This window comes from Hyaloscypha bicolor (genome assembly GCF_002865645.1).
Source record: "Hyaloscypha bicolor E unplaced genomic scaffold K444scaffold_182, whole genome shotgun sequence".
Lineage (NCBI taxonomy): Eukaryota > Fungi > Ascomycota > Leotiomycetes > Helotiales > Hyaloscyphaceae > Hyaloscypha > Hyaloscypha bicolor.
This window is the reverse complement of record NW_020194684.1, coordinates 5764290-5779832: the sequence shown is the minus strand read 5'-3', so window position 1 is coordinate 5779832 and position 15543 is coordinate 5764290. Positions and strand designations below refer to the sequence as shown.

General features: G+C 48.9%; 6 protein-coding genes across 6 annotated transcripts; 2 read left to right on the top strand and 4 right to left on the bottom strand.

Moving 5' to 3' along the window:
* K444DRAFT_255100 (uncharacterized protein) lies at window positions 1–1510 on the bottom strand. The gene is made up of 2 exons (XM_024871353.1): window positions 1260–1510; window positions 1–1170 (listed from the first exon to the last, which is right to left on the bottom strand). Exons 1-2 carry the CDS (start codon window positions 1343–1345, stop codon window positions 444–446), a joined length of 813 nt encoding a protein of 270 aa, XP_024729054.1. The 5' UTR covers window positions 1346–1510; the 3' UTR covers window positions 1–443.
* A 2619-nt stretch (window positions 1511–4129) lies between these two features.
* Window positions 4130–5167, bottom strand: K444DRAFT_544697 (uncharacterized protein; the record flags this gene model as incomplete). The annotated part of the gene is made up of 3 exons (XM_024876074.1): window positions 4130–4282; window positions 4327–4943; window positions 4990–5167. 3 exons carry the CDS (start codon window positions 5165–5167, stop codon window positions 4130–4132), a joined length of 948 nt encoding a protein of 315 aa, XP_024729053.1.
* A 327-nt stretch (window positions 5168–5494) lies between these two features.
* K444DRAFT_602935 (uncharacterized protein) lies at window positions 5495–6955 on the top strand. The gene is made up of 2 exons (XM_024878753.1): window positions 5495–5841; window positions 6068–6955. The coding sequence occupies exons 1-2, from the start codon at window positions 5733–5735 to the stop codon at window positions 6913–6915; spliced, it is 957 nt and encodes a 318-aa protein (XP_024729052.1). The 5' UTR covers window positions 5495–5732; the 3' UTR covers window positions 6916–6955.
* A 2191-nt stretch (window positions 6956–9146) lies between these two features.
* Window positions 9147–10712, bottom strand: K444DRAFT_621295 (translation initiation factor eIF3 subunit). The gene is made up of 3 exons (XM_024881871.1): window positions 10532–10712; window positions 9581–10376; window positions 9147–9529 (listed from the first exon to the last, which is right to left on the bottom strand). The coding sequence occupies exons 1-3, from the start codon at window positions 10551–10553 to the stop codon at window positions 9514–9516; spliced, it is 834 nt and encodes a 277-aa protein (XP_024729051.1). The 5' UTR covers window positions 10554–10712; the 3' UTR covers window positions 9147–9513.
* A 361-nt stretch (window positions 10713–11073) lies between these two features.
* On the bottom strand, window positions 11074–12955 carry K444DRAFT_602931 (enolase; the record flags this gene model as incomplete). The annotated part of the gene is made up of 7 exons (XM_024878752.1): window positions 12735–12955; window positions 12521–12654; window positions 12213–12466; window positions 12074–12165; window positions 11974–12024; window positions 11208–11925; window positions 11074–11151 (listed from the first exon to the last, which is right to left on the bottom strand). Exons 2-7 carry the CDS (start codon window positions 12642–12644, stop codon window positions 11074–11076), a joined length of 1317 nt encoding a protein of 438 aa, XP_024729050.1. The 5' UTR covers window positions 12645–12654; window positions 12735–12955.
* A 921-nt stretch (window positions 12956–13876) lies between these two features.
* On the top strand, window positions 13877–15474 carry K444DRAFT_602926 (26S proteasome subunit P45). Its single transcript, XM_024878751.1, has 4 exons — window positions 13877–14229; window positions 14288–14674; window positions 14722–15178; window positions 15228–15474. Exons 1-4 carry the CDS (start codon window positions 14022–14024, stop codon window positions 15346–15348), a joined length of 1173 nt encoding a protein of 390 aa, XP_024729049.1. The 5' UTR covers window positions 13877–14021; the 3' UTR covers window positions 15349–15474.
* Window positions 15475–15543: the final 69 nt, after the last annotated feature.

Genomic DNA, 15543 nt, shown 5'->3' with positions numbered 1-15543 from the left:
TATGGGCGTCTACATTTTGGGAATGTGGCTTGAGACGAGGCATGCAAGCAAGGGGTTTTACATCAATCAGAATTGCTGGAATAAGGAGTTGAATTTTGGAGCCCCTGGAATCATGGCATATTGAAAGAGCATGGCTCTGCCTACCAAGGCTACATATATACTCATCCACGCTTTGCCGTCAAGGGGGACAATGTCATTTTGAACCTCCCATCCGTGTTCTTCCCACCCCTTCCCCTCTAATGACAACCTTCTAGCCTTCCCCAAAACCACCACACCTCTTAAAAATACTGAAGCAATCGCCACTTGAGAACTCAAATCATACCGCCATAACCTTAGCCTTGCTGAAGGCGAGGACGTATCCTCCCTCGCCGATCGAATACCCAACCGTAAACAAAATCATAAAGTCGTTAAACCTCAGCCAAGCCTTCCCCCTTCCATAAATGTTATTCATTATCCTCGTTTTTCGCAGACCCCTCCGAGCCCGTCGGGGACTCCTTCCGATGAAGACTCGCCCCCTCTCCCGTAACACTCCTCGTCAAGCTGCTGCTCCTCGAATATACGCTCCCACTCCTCTCTGCATTCGGCGTAATACAGATCCTAAACTTCTTCGCCTCCTTCCTCGCCAGCTCCTTCTCCTCTTCAGTATCCTCCGGCCTGATCTTCGGCGGCCCAGGCAGCTCCACACTAACCGTAAACCCCCTCACCCTAAAGTTCTTCTTGTTCCACGCATTCAATAGCCGCTTGAAATCGCCGTCATACTGCAGCTCCTTCTTGATCCTCTTCACCACGTCGCGCTTGTGCACTCGCCAGAGGACGGAGGCGCCGCGAGGCAACTCGGCTGCCTCGACGACCTGGTCGGAGAAGGTCTTCCAGTCTTTCTCTGAGATGTTGTATTTGACGAGCTTGGGATCGTAGGGGAAGCCGGAGGCGAGGGAGGCTGTTCGAGTGGGGATTCGGAGCCGTCGTTGGAGGGGCGGCGGCCTGGGAGTACTGGCGAAGGAGATTCGGCGGGCGGAGGCGACGGATGGGGAGCGTAGGCGGCCATCGTTGTCTTCGACGTTGGGGGAGAGTAAGTTGGTGTCGTTGGTACTGGATGCCGTTTGTGGTCGGTCCGTGGATTGAGGGGGGAGAGAGGTTGGGCGAGCGGGTGTGCGTCCTACTCGTTGGGGTCTATATCGATGTATCTGTTAGCGACTTGAGGCGAAGCATGTGCTTGAGTGATTGAGACGAACTGTTGGTTTGTGAGAGGGTTGCGGAACTTGGTGTTCGTAGGCTTGAAGTTCTTCTTCTTGGTCTTGGGGTCTTTGGCCTCAAGCTCTTCCAGCGCAGCTAATATGTCTGCCATGTTTGTCGGTGGATGTGCAATTGGAGAGTGTGAGTGGGCGGGCGAGAGGTCGAGATAGACATCTACACGTGGATATGGAGATGGAGCTGGGGAGTCATGAATGATTCCTCAGCCGTGGTGGCTGTGTACTGCTGCTGGAATTATTGTGCATCGTGCAATTCGAGGTGAGTATGGAGTATGTATGCACTATGCACTATGCACTGATAGAAAACAAAGTGGGGTGGCAAGTTGACTGTCTGGTTGTCCGGTCTGGACTTGAGCTCAGTTCGCAAGCTAAACTGCTTCCCTCCTGGCTCAGAGATCTGCCCCATCTGCTGACGGCGAGCTTTCATGCCCCAGCGGGAACCAGAAATGCGCCGTCCCAATTGGCTGGGAGCCCCATGCAGCACGAACATTAAGCAAATTCACATGGGAAGGCGCTGGCTGACTAGAGTTTTGTCACGTCTCTTTATTCAAGAGACACACTTCGTGATTTCACAGCGCTTAGTTAATCTTAGCACTGTATAGACGGCGGATGGCGGATGGCGGATGCAAAGCCCTCCGTACCCATCTTTCACCCCATCTTTTTGACATCTGCCAAGTGAGTACAGCCTCAACCAACTGCCCCGCGATGACGTAAGGCTTTCAAAGTTACTTGGTGGCCATTTCCTCCTTTCAAAGCAACACATTCTAGACTCGATAAGGAGAACCCTGGCGAGCAGACTCTTCAAAATCATTTGTAAGATTACTTCATCGATAGCAAAGTGCTATCGCGTCTGGAAAGGGGTTAAAGGGGCTCAAGCAAGTGACGCAAAGCACGAGACCAGCCTGTCCCAGTAATATCCTTTTAAAGCAGCCAGCTATGATCATGCCTGTTCAAATTAGCATCTCATAGTTAGAAAGAAGCTCTTCTCTGATTACGAAAGGCAATTCCTGTGGTGCAACGTCCTGTGGATGACGAACAATGCACCAGTACGAGTCTCTGCTGCCAGCAAGTCACATATCACCTCAGTGGCAACCGTTATCACACTGGAAAGTAGAAAGGGCTCAAGCGGGCCACCCCTCGCTTTCTCTCGACTGAGGCAGAACAAGGGAGAAGTAGATTCCAGAGTTCAATTCACCAAACCCTTTCTTATTACGGAGGACAACAATCTAGTGCAATGTACATTGTGGATCTCGGAAAATGCAGCAGTACGATTCTCTTCTCCCTGGAGATGACGGATACTGTGAGAAGACTTGCCAACTCAAAAGCAAGCGAAAATACCCAAGGTTAGATTCATGTACAGTTGTTGGAGCTCTCGCCATCACTGTTCCTTTCTGCTTACTGTTCCTCATGTTGCTTCTTCCTACTCCCAAGTCACACTAGGAAGGGGGTGGGGGATGCTGACTTCCCTGATACCCAGAGTCATAATGGGTATGGTCAACAGCGACATCTGGACACGGTTGCTGAACACGCCCAGCGATATCTTTGAATGCAGCCTTTTACAGTATCCACGTTGCCGGAAGGAAGCAGGAGCAATCATCAACAAATTCTATACTCTACACCATGTACCGAGTGCTGAACATGAAAGATGGACTGTTTTATCTTGGCCTTGATATTGCCCCTCTATCTCCTACAGATAGATTTCCGCTAACACACCCTCAAACGGAAGCAGCATATCACCAAATTCCCGCAAAAGGGGATATACCGCCAAAATCCTCTTCTACATGTTGCAGGAAGAGCCTCTGCAAGACTTGCTTGTGGAGTTCTTCAAGCAATACAAAGAATTCTTCGTGCATTTCAAACTAGATAGGTGGATCTGGTTGATAGTGAGGATCTGGAGCGTTTTCTGAGGGCGCCAATTGTGATGACGATTTGTGGTGCAAATACGCTACCCGTTGATATATACCGAGTGCATAGTTAAATGGAGCGTGGAACATGACTTATGTATGATATGCTACTTGAGATTAGGGGTTTGGCATCGAGCCCAAAGCATGCTGTTGATGCGTTTGGACCGTGGAGAGAGGGAGATTAATGTGACAGCTATGTGCTCGCTGTTACGGCACAATGTTCTTGTTCCGGAGTCGCTTGTCAATGGTGAACTTGAAAAGCTTAGTTTGTGTAGAAGATTCTCTACGCTTTCAAAGGCTGTAATAAAATCCTAAACAATGTTAATCAGAGCGAGAGAGTCGAGAGGGAGAGGAACTGGTAAGCAAGCAAAACCTCACCCGCAAACATGGCAACCATACCAACAGCTCTAAGCAGCACCTCCCTCTCCACCTCCGCGACAATAACAACGTCCTATAGTCCCTCCAACGCACTACCCACCTCCACCGCCCCAATCTACAACGGATACTCCCTAACCGAACTCATAAACTACAACCCTAATGTCCCATACCAGCAATTCCCCTATGTGCGGCTTCCCCTTTTCTTCACCAGTCAATTTCACGCAGTACTGCGCCCCAAACGCCACAATCTACGTGGCGGATGTGTGCACGCAGTTTTGTATTTATAGAGAAGAATGAGACGCTGGATGAGTTTAGTAGTTGTGTGAAATTCCTATTGCCCACGAATCAGATATTGGGAGGTCTTGGGTGTTCAAACTTGCAGAAATCGGAGGGAGTGAGGAAAATTGAGGGGAGAGGTGTGATGGTTTGGTTAACTGTTGGTGTGTTAGTGACGGGAGTTCTGCTTTCCTGATTGCAGGGTAGATTGATTATGTTGATTTTTTGCTTCAAAGATACCCAGAGTCCGTAGAATTTTGACAGAGTAAATGATGAGCATCCTCTATTGTGCATAGAGGAGTATAGATCGATATTAGGGGTCTAGATCTTAGATGTATCTTTCGATATTGTTCCCTCTCTGGCAGTCTTCAGGTCAGAATCAGTGAGATCAGGTCCTCCGGGCACCTTTTCACCCAGTCGACCCATTTTATATAGATTCTCTATCGTTTTCTCATCTCCGTGGTGGGTATTATACTTTCTTTTGTCAGTTCAGTATTCTTAAGACAAGATTCACTTACCTCAAAATCTGGTTCCTCTCCATAAGCAAGTCTGGCAGCATCAACTAGCATCCTAGCGGTCATGCCCCAGACTTTATATCTCTGCATCCCATCGTCTTCCTCTTCGTCTAACTCTTCGGCGAAGGCAGCTTGTCCGCCTTCTCTTACCTTCGGCTTCGACACTTTCTGGTTATTTATCGGAACGTGGAAGTTATGCATCCTCCATCTTCCATCAAACCAATCGATCCATTTCCCTTCATACCAATCTGATTTCTTTCCTGGTACTTTATCACCTTCCGGTACTTGGTCCTCTGATCTCAGAAAATTATGGAAAGGAGCAGAGAACACAGCCGCGACTTCTTTGGCATCAAGCCGAGGTATCATGGACTCTTCAACACTTGCTGCTTTATTCCCACTGCTGTCATCGGAGTGTAGGAATGCCACGCAAGGCCGTACCGCGAGTGCGGTCTTAGCTAGGCTAAAGGGGAGTTGGCAGAGATGCTCTATTCGGAAAGGTCGGGGGATCTTGGAGTCGTCTTTTGGGAGGCCGATTTCTTCGTATGCCTCTCGTCTGGCGATTTCGAATGGTGTTTCTTCTAGGGTATCCGCCTTGCCTCCAGGAAATGCAGCTTGGCCTGCTAATACTCAGCATTTCCCTGCAGAATTCGTGAGATAAGAACATACCAGAATAGTTCCTCAGTGTTGCAGCCCGCATAGTCAGAACAACTCGAAGATCACCTCGACGGTCCGCAAACAGCAGCACCAGGACAGCAGCCCTTCTGCTCAGAGGTAAGTGATCCCATGTCGCGAATGGTGGAGGTTTGTACGCTCTCAGTCGGGCAATAGCGGCCTTCGTACTCATCAGAGTCCCATTCGCAGACAGACATCGAAGATACTGACTAGAGAAGCCGGTGTCAAGGGCGCCATGCTGCTTGCATCAAAGTACTGGGCCTCTTTTATACTCTCGATGATCTGCTTTACCTCATTCTCGTCGATTCCAACATGTGTATCTGCATTCCTGAGAGCGTCGTTCATACTCATCGTCGACAAAGAGATTCGAGGTTGGAGCCAGTAATGCTCCGGCCCCGCGGGAATGTGGGGTAGCAAGGATCTCCAGACCTAGACCTAACCTGGATCTGACAACCAGGGGGATAACTTTCTCTCTTTCTCTTAAACCATCCTTAAGACACGCCTTTTATAGTATCAAGAACTAATCAGCGCATATTAAAGGGATGTCCATAGAATAGCTAAGATCCTGCACAGGGGATGGCCTTTCTGAGGTTCCGGCCTCTCCTCGATAGCTAATCGATAAGGGAGGAAAGATGCCTCGGCTATGCAGCAAACCGGACAGCCTTGGATGGACGTCTCTAGAATGAAGACGGTGAATCAACATCCAACTATTGCACCAAGGGCCTTGAAAACTTGCGATGGTTTCCAGTGAGGATTTGACAACGTTTGCAGAAGCAACGGCCGTAAAGGCATTGTCTTCACATGAGTACGAAGCGTACTTTCCTCGTGATTGGTGTATTGGCGCAGGTACGTAGAGATGCTTTTCCTTTCTTGCTGTTTTTATTGTGAAAGTTACAAAAAGTCTTGGATCGGGCATGGAATGTATTCCAATCTTCTGGGCCTTACTGGGACATTGAGATTCCAATTATTAGCTATTCCTGGGACATCTGTCCAGTCAGTCAATATCTTTCCGGAGCGTCAGATCTGTAGAATTAGCACATACTGTATATCCACTAACATACCCTCTCAAAAGTTCCACATGGCGGATTTGTCACTGCCGTCTTTCTGCAAGTCGCTTCGACTCACTTCAACACAACCCTCTCTTCTCAAAATCAACCCCACACAATCGCGCTGCACCTCGACTTCCTAAAGCGCACTGAATCCGGCCCCGCAAAGTTCACAGTCAGGGACACGAAACTCGGGAGACAGGCCTCTGTCATTCATATCAGTCTCACTCAAGACGGACGAGAAGAAGTAGTTGGCTACCTCACAAACTCGAACCTAAAGACCGAAGCGGGAGTCACATTCAAGTCAAGCTATGCGCTCAAACCTCCCCCTCTCCCCGTCAACTTTTCTCTTATCAAGCAAGCCAAAGACGAGAACTGGGCACCGATACCCGAAATGCCGTTCGCCTCGTTCAGGGGAGCGACGAGGAAAACACAGTTCTTCTTCCCTCGACAAGGACAAAGGCCAGGCAATTCTGCCGATGAATGGATACGCTTACAAAATAGCGAGAAGTGGACCAATACCTCGATCGGCTACGTGTGCGACATGTGGCCCATGCCCGTTGAGGCGTTCTTGCATGAGCAGAACCCATATGATGTGAGCACCATAGAGGGCGGTAAGGACAACAAGCCAGCGAGATTCTGGTATCCAACCTTGCTGTTGAATTTGGATGTTAAGAAGGCGTTACCAGAAGAGGGGGTAGAGTGGTTGTTTGTGAGGGTTGAGGCGAAGCAGATTAAGAATGGGAGGATGGATCTGGAGGTTGTGATTATGGATGAGGGGGGTGAGTTGGTGGCGCTGTCGCATCATGTTGCTTTTGCGTTAGACGTCTCGAGGAATACTGCAAAGAGGAAGACGGGATCGAGTAAGATATAGATCATAGATTTAGTCAAATTCAATTGCTGGTACTGCGAACAAATCAAATCAAGTTCCAACTTTGATTCCTTAATTCTCCCCTCAACTTTCCCATTAGCCTCGAGTCATACCAGTATTCAAAAGAAAGTCGGACAGGCTTTTTAAGGAAAGAAAATCCAAGGCTAGAAATAAGGACAGAAACTAAACTAGATTGAAACCTTAAATAGGACTCATTCAACAACCAAGAAATATTTTTCGAGTACTTTGTAACATCATGATAAATTCATTGAAGGAAAGAATGGTTTGTGGGTAGAGTGACAATATCACGGCCGCCTATCCATGATTTGGGCTCCATTGGTTCCTAAGTGGGTTTGTTGGATGACTCAAAGGCAAACTCCTCACGCGGCTGCGTGCAATAGGTGATTGCAAAGATTGATATCCACCTGACGGTTTGGCATCGTCATGTGTTAAGTACTTTGTTCCTCCTCGGGGGACTTCCTGCTACCGAAGGTGCTTCACTGGCAAGGAATTTGCTTGACCGCGGAACAAAAGTGGGTATGTAATTATCGGCGAAAATGGGAGAAGACCTTTGGGAATCCAGATGATAATCAGCACTGTCCTAGAGGTCAATAGAATTCATCATCGGACTCAGATGAAACGACAAGGAACCCATCGACGCTGGAACCTGACTTGGCAGTGAGTATGAACGTCCCGATGCCATTGGATTGCTTGTAGGGGTTGCAGTGCCAGCCATATTATCCATATTATTCGTCTGGAGCAAGACGTGGGCCCCGGAAAAGTCCTCCTCTCCATCCCGGGAATCGGGATCCTCAGGTACGTGAGTGGGACTACACAAGGCGGGGTTATTTGACCTGTCTGAACCATCTGACCTTACTGGTAGTGTATGATACGACATCTGAGAGTCATTGGCCTTTGTCCTCGATGACCGGATTTGATCAAATGAGTAAGTAGGCCCTTGGGGAGAGTCTCCTAATGAGTCCATGAACTGTACTGGTGACAACTCAGTTGAAGGCTCAACTGGTCCGGTCCTAGGTCCGCTGTTTTGGCCCTGTGTAGGTTCTGTTGGAGAAACAGAAAATCCACGGATATCCGTATTTATACTGACCCGGATGCCAAAAGCTCTGGCATTTATGTCAGGAATAGGACGTCTAGAAGTAGTAGTAGAATGGGTGCGCCTATGCGCGGTCAGTTTGTCACTCCTTGAATAACTTTTGGAACAACCAGGAGAATCGCAGATGAAGCGTCGAGCTCCTGAATGGACAGACTCCATATGACTTAGGAGATCAGATCTTCTGCGGAAGGACCTTTGGGTGTTGCACGTAGGCCAGGGGCACTCACGGGTATGGTACGTCTTGATGTGGAAATCTAGATCATAGAAGCTTAAGTGTCCCTTCTGAAGACATCTGCAGCCAGGCCACAAGCAGAGATTTGTTGGATGTGGTATTTGGAAAGGTGGAAGTGGGGGAGTAGAGGCCAATGGGGGAGGAGGAGAGGTCAATAGAGGAGGATAGGAACTTCCTTCTGCCACAGGCCGTACCAGAGTTTCACCATCATCGCTGGTCATGGCCATGGGGGTTGGATGAGTACAAGCCTGTCCATCCGGTGCCAGACTGAGAGTTCCACCGCACACCATCATAGTGGAGATCACTAGAGTTGGATCTTGGGAGTTCCTGGGGGTGTTGGCTGCACTGGCCGGCAGTGTTTCCCGGAGTCCGTTGATCCAGTCTCCTGACGACGCTTAGCAAAAACATCTTTTGCAACAACTGAAACATACTTCAAAACTAGTAGATGATGTTGAGGGAGACTAGTTTGGCCGTAAGTAATAACCGCGATGAACTTTAGTTGAGAAAGATTGAAAGATTGGGAATGACAGTTGGACTGTATTATGTCGGATGATCTGTCAATCCGAGTTGTGGCTGATATGCATGAGGGCGTAAGAGGGGCACACTGGGGCACACAAGGCTGAATGTCCCGAAAAATACGGTGCATTGGACTTGGATGCTCTAATCAGAGCGGGAGCTTTCCCATTTTCATGCTCCCTTAATTGCTTGGCTTCAGATACTACACGAGGAAGGTTCAGGAAGGAGACTTCTCCAGTATGTCTCTTCTCGCAAGACTGTAAATACGGCATCCTTGGATTAGCCTTGGTACGGCCTCTAATGGTGGTAAGCACATGGGAAAGTCAAGTGCTTAGGTATCGAGAACGAGGTTATTGTGAAAGTCTGAGCGATTTGACTTTATTTTCTAGACCGAACGACTGTGCCTCCCTCGTGTCAAACTAGAGCTCAAAGCAAATCTCTCCATGGTAAAAACAAGAGCACGCATTCTACGCATCGCATTTGAATGCAGTCTATTAAGAAAGGAAAAATCTCCACACCTCGACTTCCCTAGGTCTGCCTCCCCAAATCGTGCTAAACTGCCATCCGGTCCTGGCGGGAAGCTGCCTGCAAGGAGATCCTCTGGGTTCGGACTTGCCACTTATCGAGTTTCCTTTGGTTGTGGCCGGGTATCAATGAAGGCCGACGGAGTTGGCGCTGCTATTGGGATCGTGCTGGAAGGAGGTAGGAGCAGAATACTGCGGTAGATCGTTGGGCAATTTCACATAAAGTCATCACTATAAAACAGTCAGTAGGAGGACTTCTGAACAAGTGCATCGGGAACTCACTCTCCAAAATCGTCATCGTAGGCGTTGACATCGGCTCCGGTTGAAACGTTCCTGTTGGCAACCAGTGCAACCTTTGTCTTCTGAGCCTTGCTCTTCTTTCCACCTTTTTCGGCTGCCTTCTCCTCCTTCATCTTCTCATTACTCAACGTTGTCAAAGTGCTAGCAATTTTCTTGATCTGATCACTAGGGAGGTCCTTGGCGAGCTGCTTGGTAAACTCTTGCAGGAAGATGGCGTAGTGGGCTTTCTTGGAGTTGTTGGAAATGACGGGGATAAGAGTGTCGCGAAGCTTCTCAAACTGCGTTTTTGTCTTGGGGTCAAAAAGAGGAAGAGCCGTCAGGTCGACAGTGGATGTTGGGTCCTTGGCGTCAACTTGGACTGCGTTTGCGGCAGTGGTGACTTTGCGAGAGTTGCTAATGCCGATGTTGCCAAAGAGATCCTCAGCGTGCTTCAGATCGGACTCCTGCTCAGTGCGACGAAGTCGCTCCCGCTTAGCTGCTTCATCTTCTTCGCTGCTCTCATCACTGTCTTCTGCCAACCTTCTTGCTCGCTCGGCCTTCTGTTCTGCGATGCGCTGAGCCTTGCTCTTCTTGTTTGCCGCCGCTTCGGCATCAGCTTTGGCTTGTCGTTCTGCAGCAGCTTTGGCTTTCTCTCGCTCAACTTCCGAGTCTTCTGCTTCGTCCCATGCATCTAGTACATCGCTGTCCTCTCCTTCTTCGTCATCGAAGACGCGTCTAGTGGATGCGATCGGCTTGGTTGGAGGGGAGGATGGGGGGGTTGACTCTTCGTCCTCCTCGTCTTTGGCTCAAATCAGCAAGATATTCTACAAATACATTGTGTTCAGTCTCCCTGTGCCGTCGATCGCGACTCGGCGCACAGTCTGAATGTGAACCAAGCGGACAGTGGCGTCGCAAGATACGAGCAGGCAGGCAGGCAGGGGAGGACAACATTACCTTCCCACTTATTTGGCGGCATCTTGACTGTGTGTTTGAGTTCGTGAAGTAGGATAGTTTACTTGTAAAGTGGCAGATGCTTGCGCTCCGAAAATGTATTTCTGGTGCGATTGTTTGCAGTTGGGGACTCGGGAGTGTGTGTGGTGGGGTTTGATTTTCGCGATTTCAATCTTGTGGAGGCAGTCCAGAACGGAATGCGGCTAAAATTCCACTGACGCATCCGTGATTTTGCCACTGCTTCCACCACGTGCCAAACATTTACTGTTTTGAGTTGAGCGGTTCCATATCCAGCTCATTTTGGAAAGCAAACATGGTATTCTACGGTTGACTTGGGAGGGGGAGACGTGTTATCGTGGACCCCTTGAGAGTCAAACGTGACAGACTGACAGGTTTCACCCTGTCTGGATAATTAGGGCAAAAACTAGAGATAGGGGCACAACTTTTCTTTAATTCATTCTTCGTTTATCATCAGGTCAGAGCTTAGTGCACAAGCAATACGTCTCCCCTTCCTTACCCATTCCTTCCGTGAATTCAGATGCCATTTACAAGTTGACAGCAGCTCTGAATTTCTCTCCAGCATAGATAGCCTTGTCACCCAACTCCTCCTCGATTCTGAGGATCTGAGTCAGGTTATTAGCTAACAGTTTCCAAGGATGTGAAATTTAGCAATTCTTACCTGGTTCAATTTAGCCAACCGCTCAGATCTGGCTGGTGCACCGGTCTTAATCTGTCCAGCTCGGATACCAACAACAATGTCGGCGATAGTGACGTCCTCGGTCTCTCCAGAACGATGAGAAACCATGACACCCCATCCAGCAGCGTAAGAATCCTTGGCGGCCTGGATCGACTCGGTGAGGGTACCAATCTGGTTGACCTTAAGCAGGAGAGCGTTGCAGGACTTGAGTTCAATAGCCTTCTTGATGCGGATGGGGTTGGTGACAGTCAAGTCATCTCCGACAATTTGGAAGTCAGAGGTCTTGTAGAAGTAGCTCCATGCCTCCCAGTCATCCTCAGCGAATGGGTCCTCGATGCTGACGATGGGGTACTTCTTGGCGAGGGTCTGGTATTGTTCTGCAAGCTGCTCATAAGTGATCCACTTGGTGGGGTCACTGTCTGGGTTCTTGAAATCCAAGTCGTACTTCTTGACATCCTCCTTGTAGAATTCGCTAGAAGCGACATCCATTGCGATGTGGACCTTGCCAGTGTATCCGGCAGACTCGATAGCCTCGGTGATGAGCTCGAGAGCCTCCTCGGCAGTCTGGATATCTGGTGCAACACCACCCTCGTCTCCGACATTACCCGCAGATTGCCCATACTTCTTCTTAGCAAGAGTCTTCAACTTTTGGTAAACCTCAGAACCTTGACGAAGGGCCTCGGTGAAGCTCGGTGCGGATCTGATACGGGTTAGTTAATTTCTGAAGCCCTTGGTTAAAAGCGCTCACGAGGGAACAATCATAAATTCCTGGAAGGCCAGACGTCCACCAGCATGGGACCTAAGAGGCGTTAGCTACGCTTCACGGAATAGAACTATGTATTCTGTACCCTCCATTGAGAACGTTCATGAACGGGACGGGAAGGACATAAGGCTTCTTGGTGCCGGCGAGATCCGAGACGTGGGCGTAGAGAGGGATTTGCTATTGCTATTAGACCGATCCCATCAAGTCTGAATGGTGCTCCTCACCTTCTCAGCGGCAGCCGCCTTCGCAACTGCCAAAGACACACCGAGGATAGCATTGGCGCCGAGCTTTCCCTTGTTTGGAGTTCCATCAAGCTTGATCAAGAACTCATCAACCTTTGGCTGATCCTTGACATCGATATTCTCCTTGATGAGAGCGGGACCAATGATCTCGTTGACGTTGGCAACGGCCTTAAGAACACCCTTTCCAGCCCACTTGGTCTTATCACCATCGCGGAGTTCGACTGCCTCGTGCTGGCCTGTAGACCCAAATCAGTCTTATGTTATGTGACGATCAAACCGAAGGTACGAACCGGTGGAAGCGCCGGATGGAACGATAGCGCGATGGAGACCAGTTTCGGTGACAACGTCAACCTCGACGGTTGGGTTACCACGAGAATCGTAGACGGATCGAGCGTGGATCTTGGTAATTGCCATGATGGATTTTCTATGGCGGGGTAATTCTGGTCAGCTACGAAGATGCAATGTCGGATGTAATTGAAGCAGAGATGAAAAGAAGAATCTTACCTTCTGCACTTCTTGTTTTATGTTCTCTGTGGGGGAATTGTCAGCTGGAGAGCAAATCTTTGAAGGTTGCAGAAGAAAATATCTTCGGAAACAAGGTGGGGTGAGGGATATGCGGGCAGACGAGACCGGAGATGCAGCCGTGGCTTATCTCTTTGTGATGAGACTCAGGGATGGCAGAGCGTAGATATTGACTTCAATTGGTCATGGAGGCAGAAAATTCGTTACTAACCTTGTTGTTGTGGCTTGGAGAGGAAAAGAAGATGGAGTTGCAGAAGGATGATCTTTTCAGTTGGGAGAGAACGAGCTTTTTGGTGGGGGTTTTGATCCCCTGCAATTTGCAAGGAATGCGCAACGCAGGCTGCGCAGCCAACGGAAGGGACCGATGTCTAGCATGTGCAGGGTAGCCTTATGCCCTGGAGATTCTCCAGACATTTTTACCGTCGTGAAGAGTTTGGACTTTGCCCAAATTATGTGTTTTGAGCTTGCTCTACTTTAACAGGACATTTCAGACGGAGACGCCCTTCCCCTAAACTTCAAGGGCAAACAAATACTTCGCTCTGTGGCCCGAGGATGGATTTTTATTCCTCAGTTCAACTGCAAAAGCCCCGCCTCCGATTGTCTTACTTCAGGGTTGAGTCAACGTGAAAGCTTCACAATATGTCCAGGGTCAAAATGCACCTCCGTTCTGAGCTTCAGCGGTGAGAGGAGAAGGCCATTCAGAGCTTCGAATCAGATATACCTCTTCCCTGATTATAACTAGACTCAGCAGCTTCCCAGGACCCGTGGAGCTTGCCTTCCTTAGGCGTGGACAAGCTGTATATGTATTGCTCCATGCGCACCTGCTTTCTCAATACAACACCCCATCCCCCAATTATCTGGACCCTCAAACATTTGACTTGGTTGCAAAGCTTCAACATGGCAACCCTTAACCCCAGCGTTAAACCTAAGGACTTGTCAACACACCCAAATCAATAGATTAATTATGCAAAAGAGCATGGCTCAATACGGGTTGTCAATCACTACTTTAAATAAAAGACAGGAGAAAAGAAGAGCTTCCGGGTTACCTACAGACTTCATCATAGGTCACGTGAAATTAATTCTTGACACCCGACTTTTCAGGCAGAACATTCTGACGAGGCAGACGGGACTTCGCGTCTCCCAAATCAACGCTCATCAACACACCTCAAGACAGCGTCATCCACAAACGAGATCCCCTTCCTCCCGCCTTCAGATATCCCTACTCAGTCTTATCAACCCCTCCAACACTCCATTCTCCCTTAATTCGAGATGTCTGACGAGGAGCGGCAACATGCGCTCGCATCCTTCAAGACGAAGCTCCTGGAATCAAGAGAATGGGAGGCAAAGCTGAAGGCTTTACGGTTAGAGATCAAGGGCTTGCAGAAGGACTTCGACCACACGGAGGATAACATCAAAGCTCTGCAGAGTGTGGGGCAGATTATTGGGGAGGTTCTGAAACAGCTTGATGATGAGAGATGTGAGAAGCTATCCCATCCATCCGCAGCCTATGTACAGCTACTGACAAGCTCTTGAAGTCATTGTCAAGGCTTCCTCTGGCCCTAGATATGTCGTCGGCTGCAGATCAAAGGTCGACAAGGCGGCGTTGAAGCAAGGAACCCGAGTTGCCCTCGATATGACGACCCTCACAATCATGCGAATGTTACCTCGAGAAGTCGATCCGCTTGTCTACAACATGTCTCTGGAGGATCCTGGTCAGGTTAGCTTTGGCGGTATTGGTGGACTGAATGAGCAGATTCGAGAACTGAGAGAGGTCATTGAGCTTCCGTTAAAGAACCCTGAGCTTTTCCTAAGAGTCGGCATCAAACCTCCTAAAGGTGTGCTCTTGTACGGACCTCCAGGAACGGGAAAGACATTATTAGCAAGAGCGGTGGCTAGCAGTTTGGAGACCAACTTCTTGAAGGGTGTGTTGAAAAGTGATATTTTGGAAATTGTTACTAATCATCACCAGTTGTTTCATCCGCCATCGTCGACAAGTATATTGGAGAGTCGGCACGTTTGATCCGAGAAATGTTTGGATACGCCAAGGAACATGAACCATGCATCATCTTCATGGACGAGATTGATGCCATTGGTGGCCGAAGATTTTCAGAGGGCACATCAGCCGATCGTGAAATTCAGCGTACATTGATGGAGCTGCTCAACCAGCTTGATGGTTTCGATTACTTGGGCAAGACAAAGATCATCATGGCTACTAATCGACCGGATACCCTCGATCCTGCTCTCCTCCGAGCTGGACGTCTCGACAGGAAGATTGAGATTCCACTCCCAAATGAGGTAGGCCGTTTGGAGATTATGAAGATTCATGCTGCTGGTGTTGTGACGGAGGGCGATATCGATTTCGAGAGTGTGGTGAAGATGAGTGATGGCCTGAACGGTGCCGATTTACGAAATGTTGTGACAGAAGCGTATGTTTACTTGCCCCAAATGGCAAACCCCTGATCTAACCTTCGATAGTGGACTGTTCGCAATCAAGGATTACCGAGATGCAGTCAACCAAGATGATTTCAACAAGGCGGTGCGCAAGGTTGCAGAGTCAAAGAAGCTAGAGGGAAAACTGGAATACCAAAAGCTCTAGATGAAATAGTTCGTTTCCTGCGGTGGCGCCATGGCATACAGTTGAGCGGGCGGCTTGACTTTGTAACAATACCATAATGAATGCATAGAATCCTCTGCGTGGACATAGTTTTCCCGTTACTCAAACCTCTCTCGCTTGAGTTAGTTTTGGGTTATCCCAAGCTTCTGCAGCTTCGATCGACTTGATTCATATTCC

Bases quoted from the DNA above. Each gene is read 5' to 3' on its own strand.
- K444DRAFT_602926 (XM_024878751.1), top strand. From the start codon at position 14,022: ATGTCTGACGAGGAGCGGCAACATGCGCTCGCATCCTTCAAGACGAAG. The intron at 14,230-14,287 runs GTGAGAAGCTAT...AAGCTCTTGAAG, and splicing joins ACAGCTTGATGATGAGAGAT to TCATTGTCAAGGCTTCCTCT. The intron at 14,675-14,721 runs GTGTGTTGAAAA...AATCATCACCAG, and splicing joins GGAGACCAACTTCTTGAAGG to TTGTTTCATCCGCCATCGTC.
- K444DRAFT_255100 (XM_024871353.1), bottom strand. From the start codon at position 1,345: ATGGCAGACATATTAGCTGCGCTGGAAGAGCTTGAGGCCAAAGACCCC. The intron at 1,171-1,259 runs GTTCCGCAACCC...ACATCGATATAG, and splicing joins TTCAAGCCTACGAACACCAA to ACCCCAACGAGTAGGACGCA.
- K444DRAFT_621295 (XM_024881871.1), bottom strand. From the start codon at position 10,553: ATGCCGCCAAATAAGTGGGAAG. The intron at 10,377-10,531 runs GTAATGTTGTCC...TTTGAGCCAAAG, and splicing joins GCCGCCAAATAAGTGGGAAG to ACGAGGAGGACGAAGAGTCA.
- K444DRAFT_602935 (XM_024878753.1), top strand. From the start codon at position 5,733: ATGGTTTCCAGTGAGGATTTGACAACGTTTGCAGAAGCAACGGCCGTA. The intron at 5,842-6,067 runs GTACGTAGAGAT...CCCTCTCAAAAG, and splicing joins TGATTGGTGTATTGGCGCAG to TTCCACATGGCGGATTTGTC.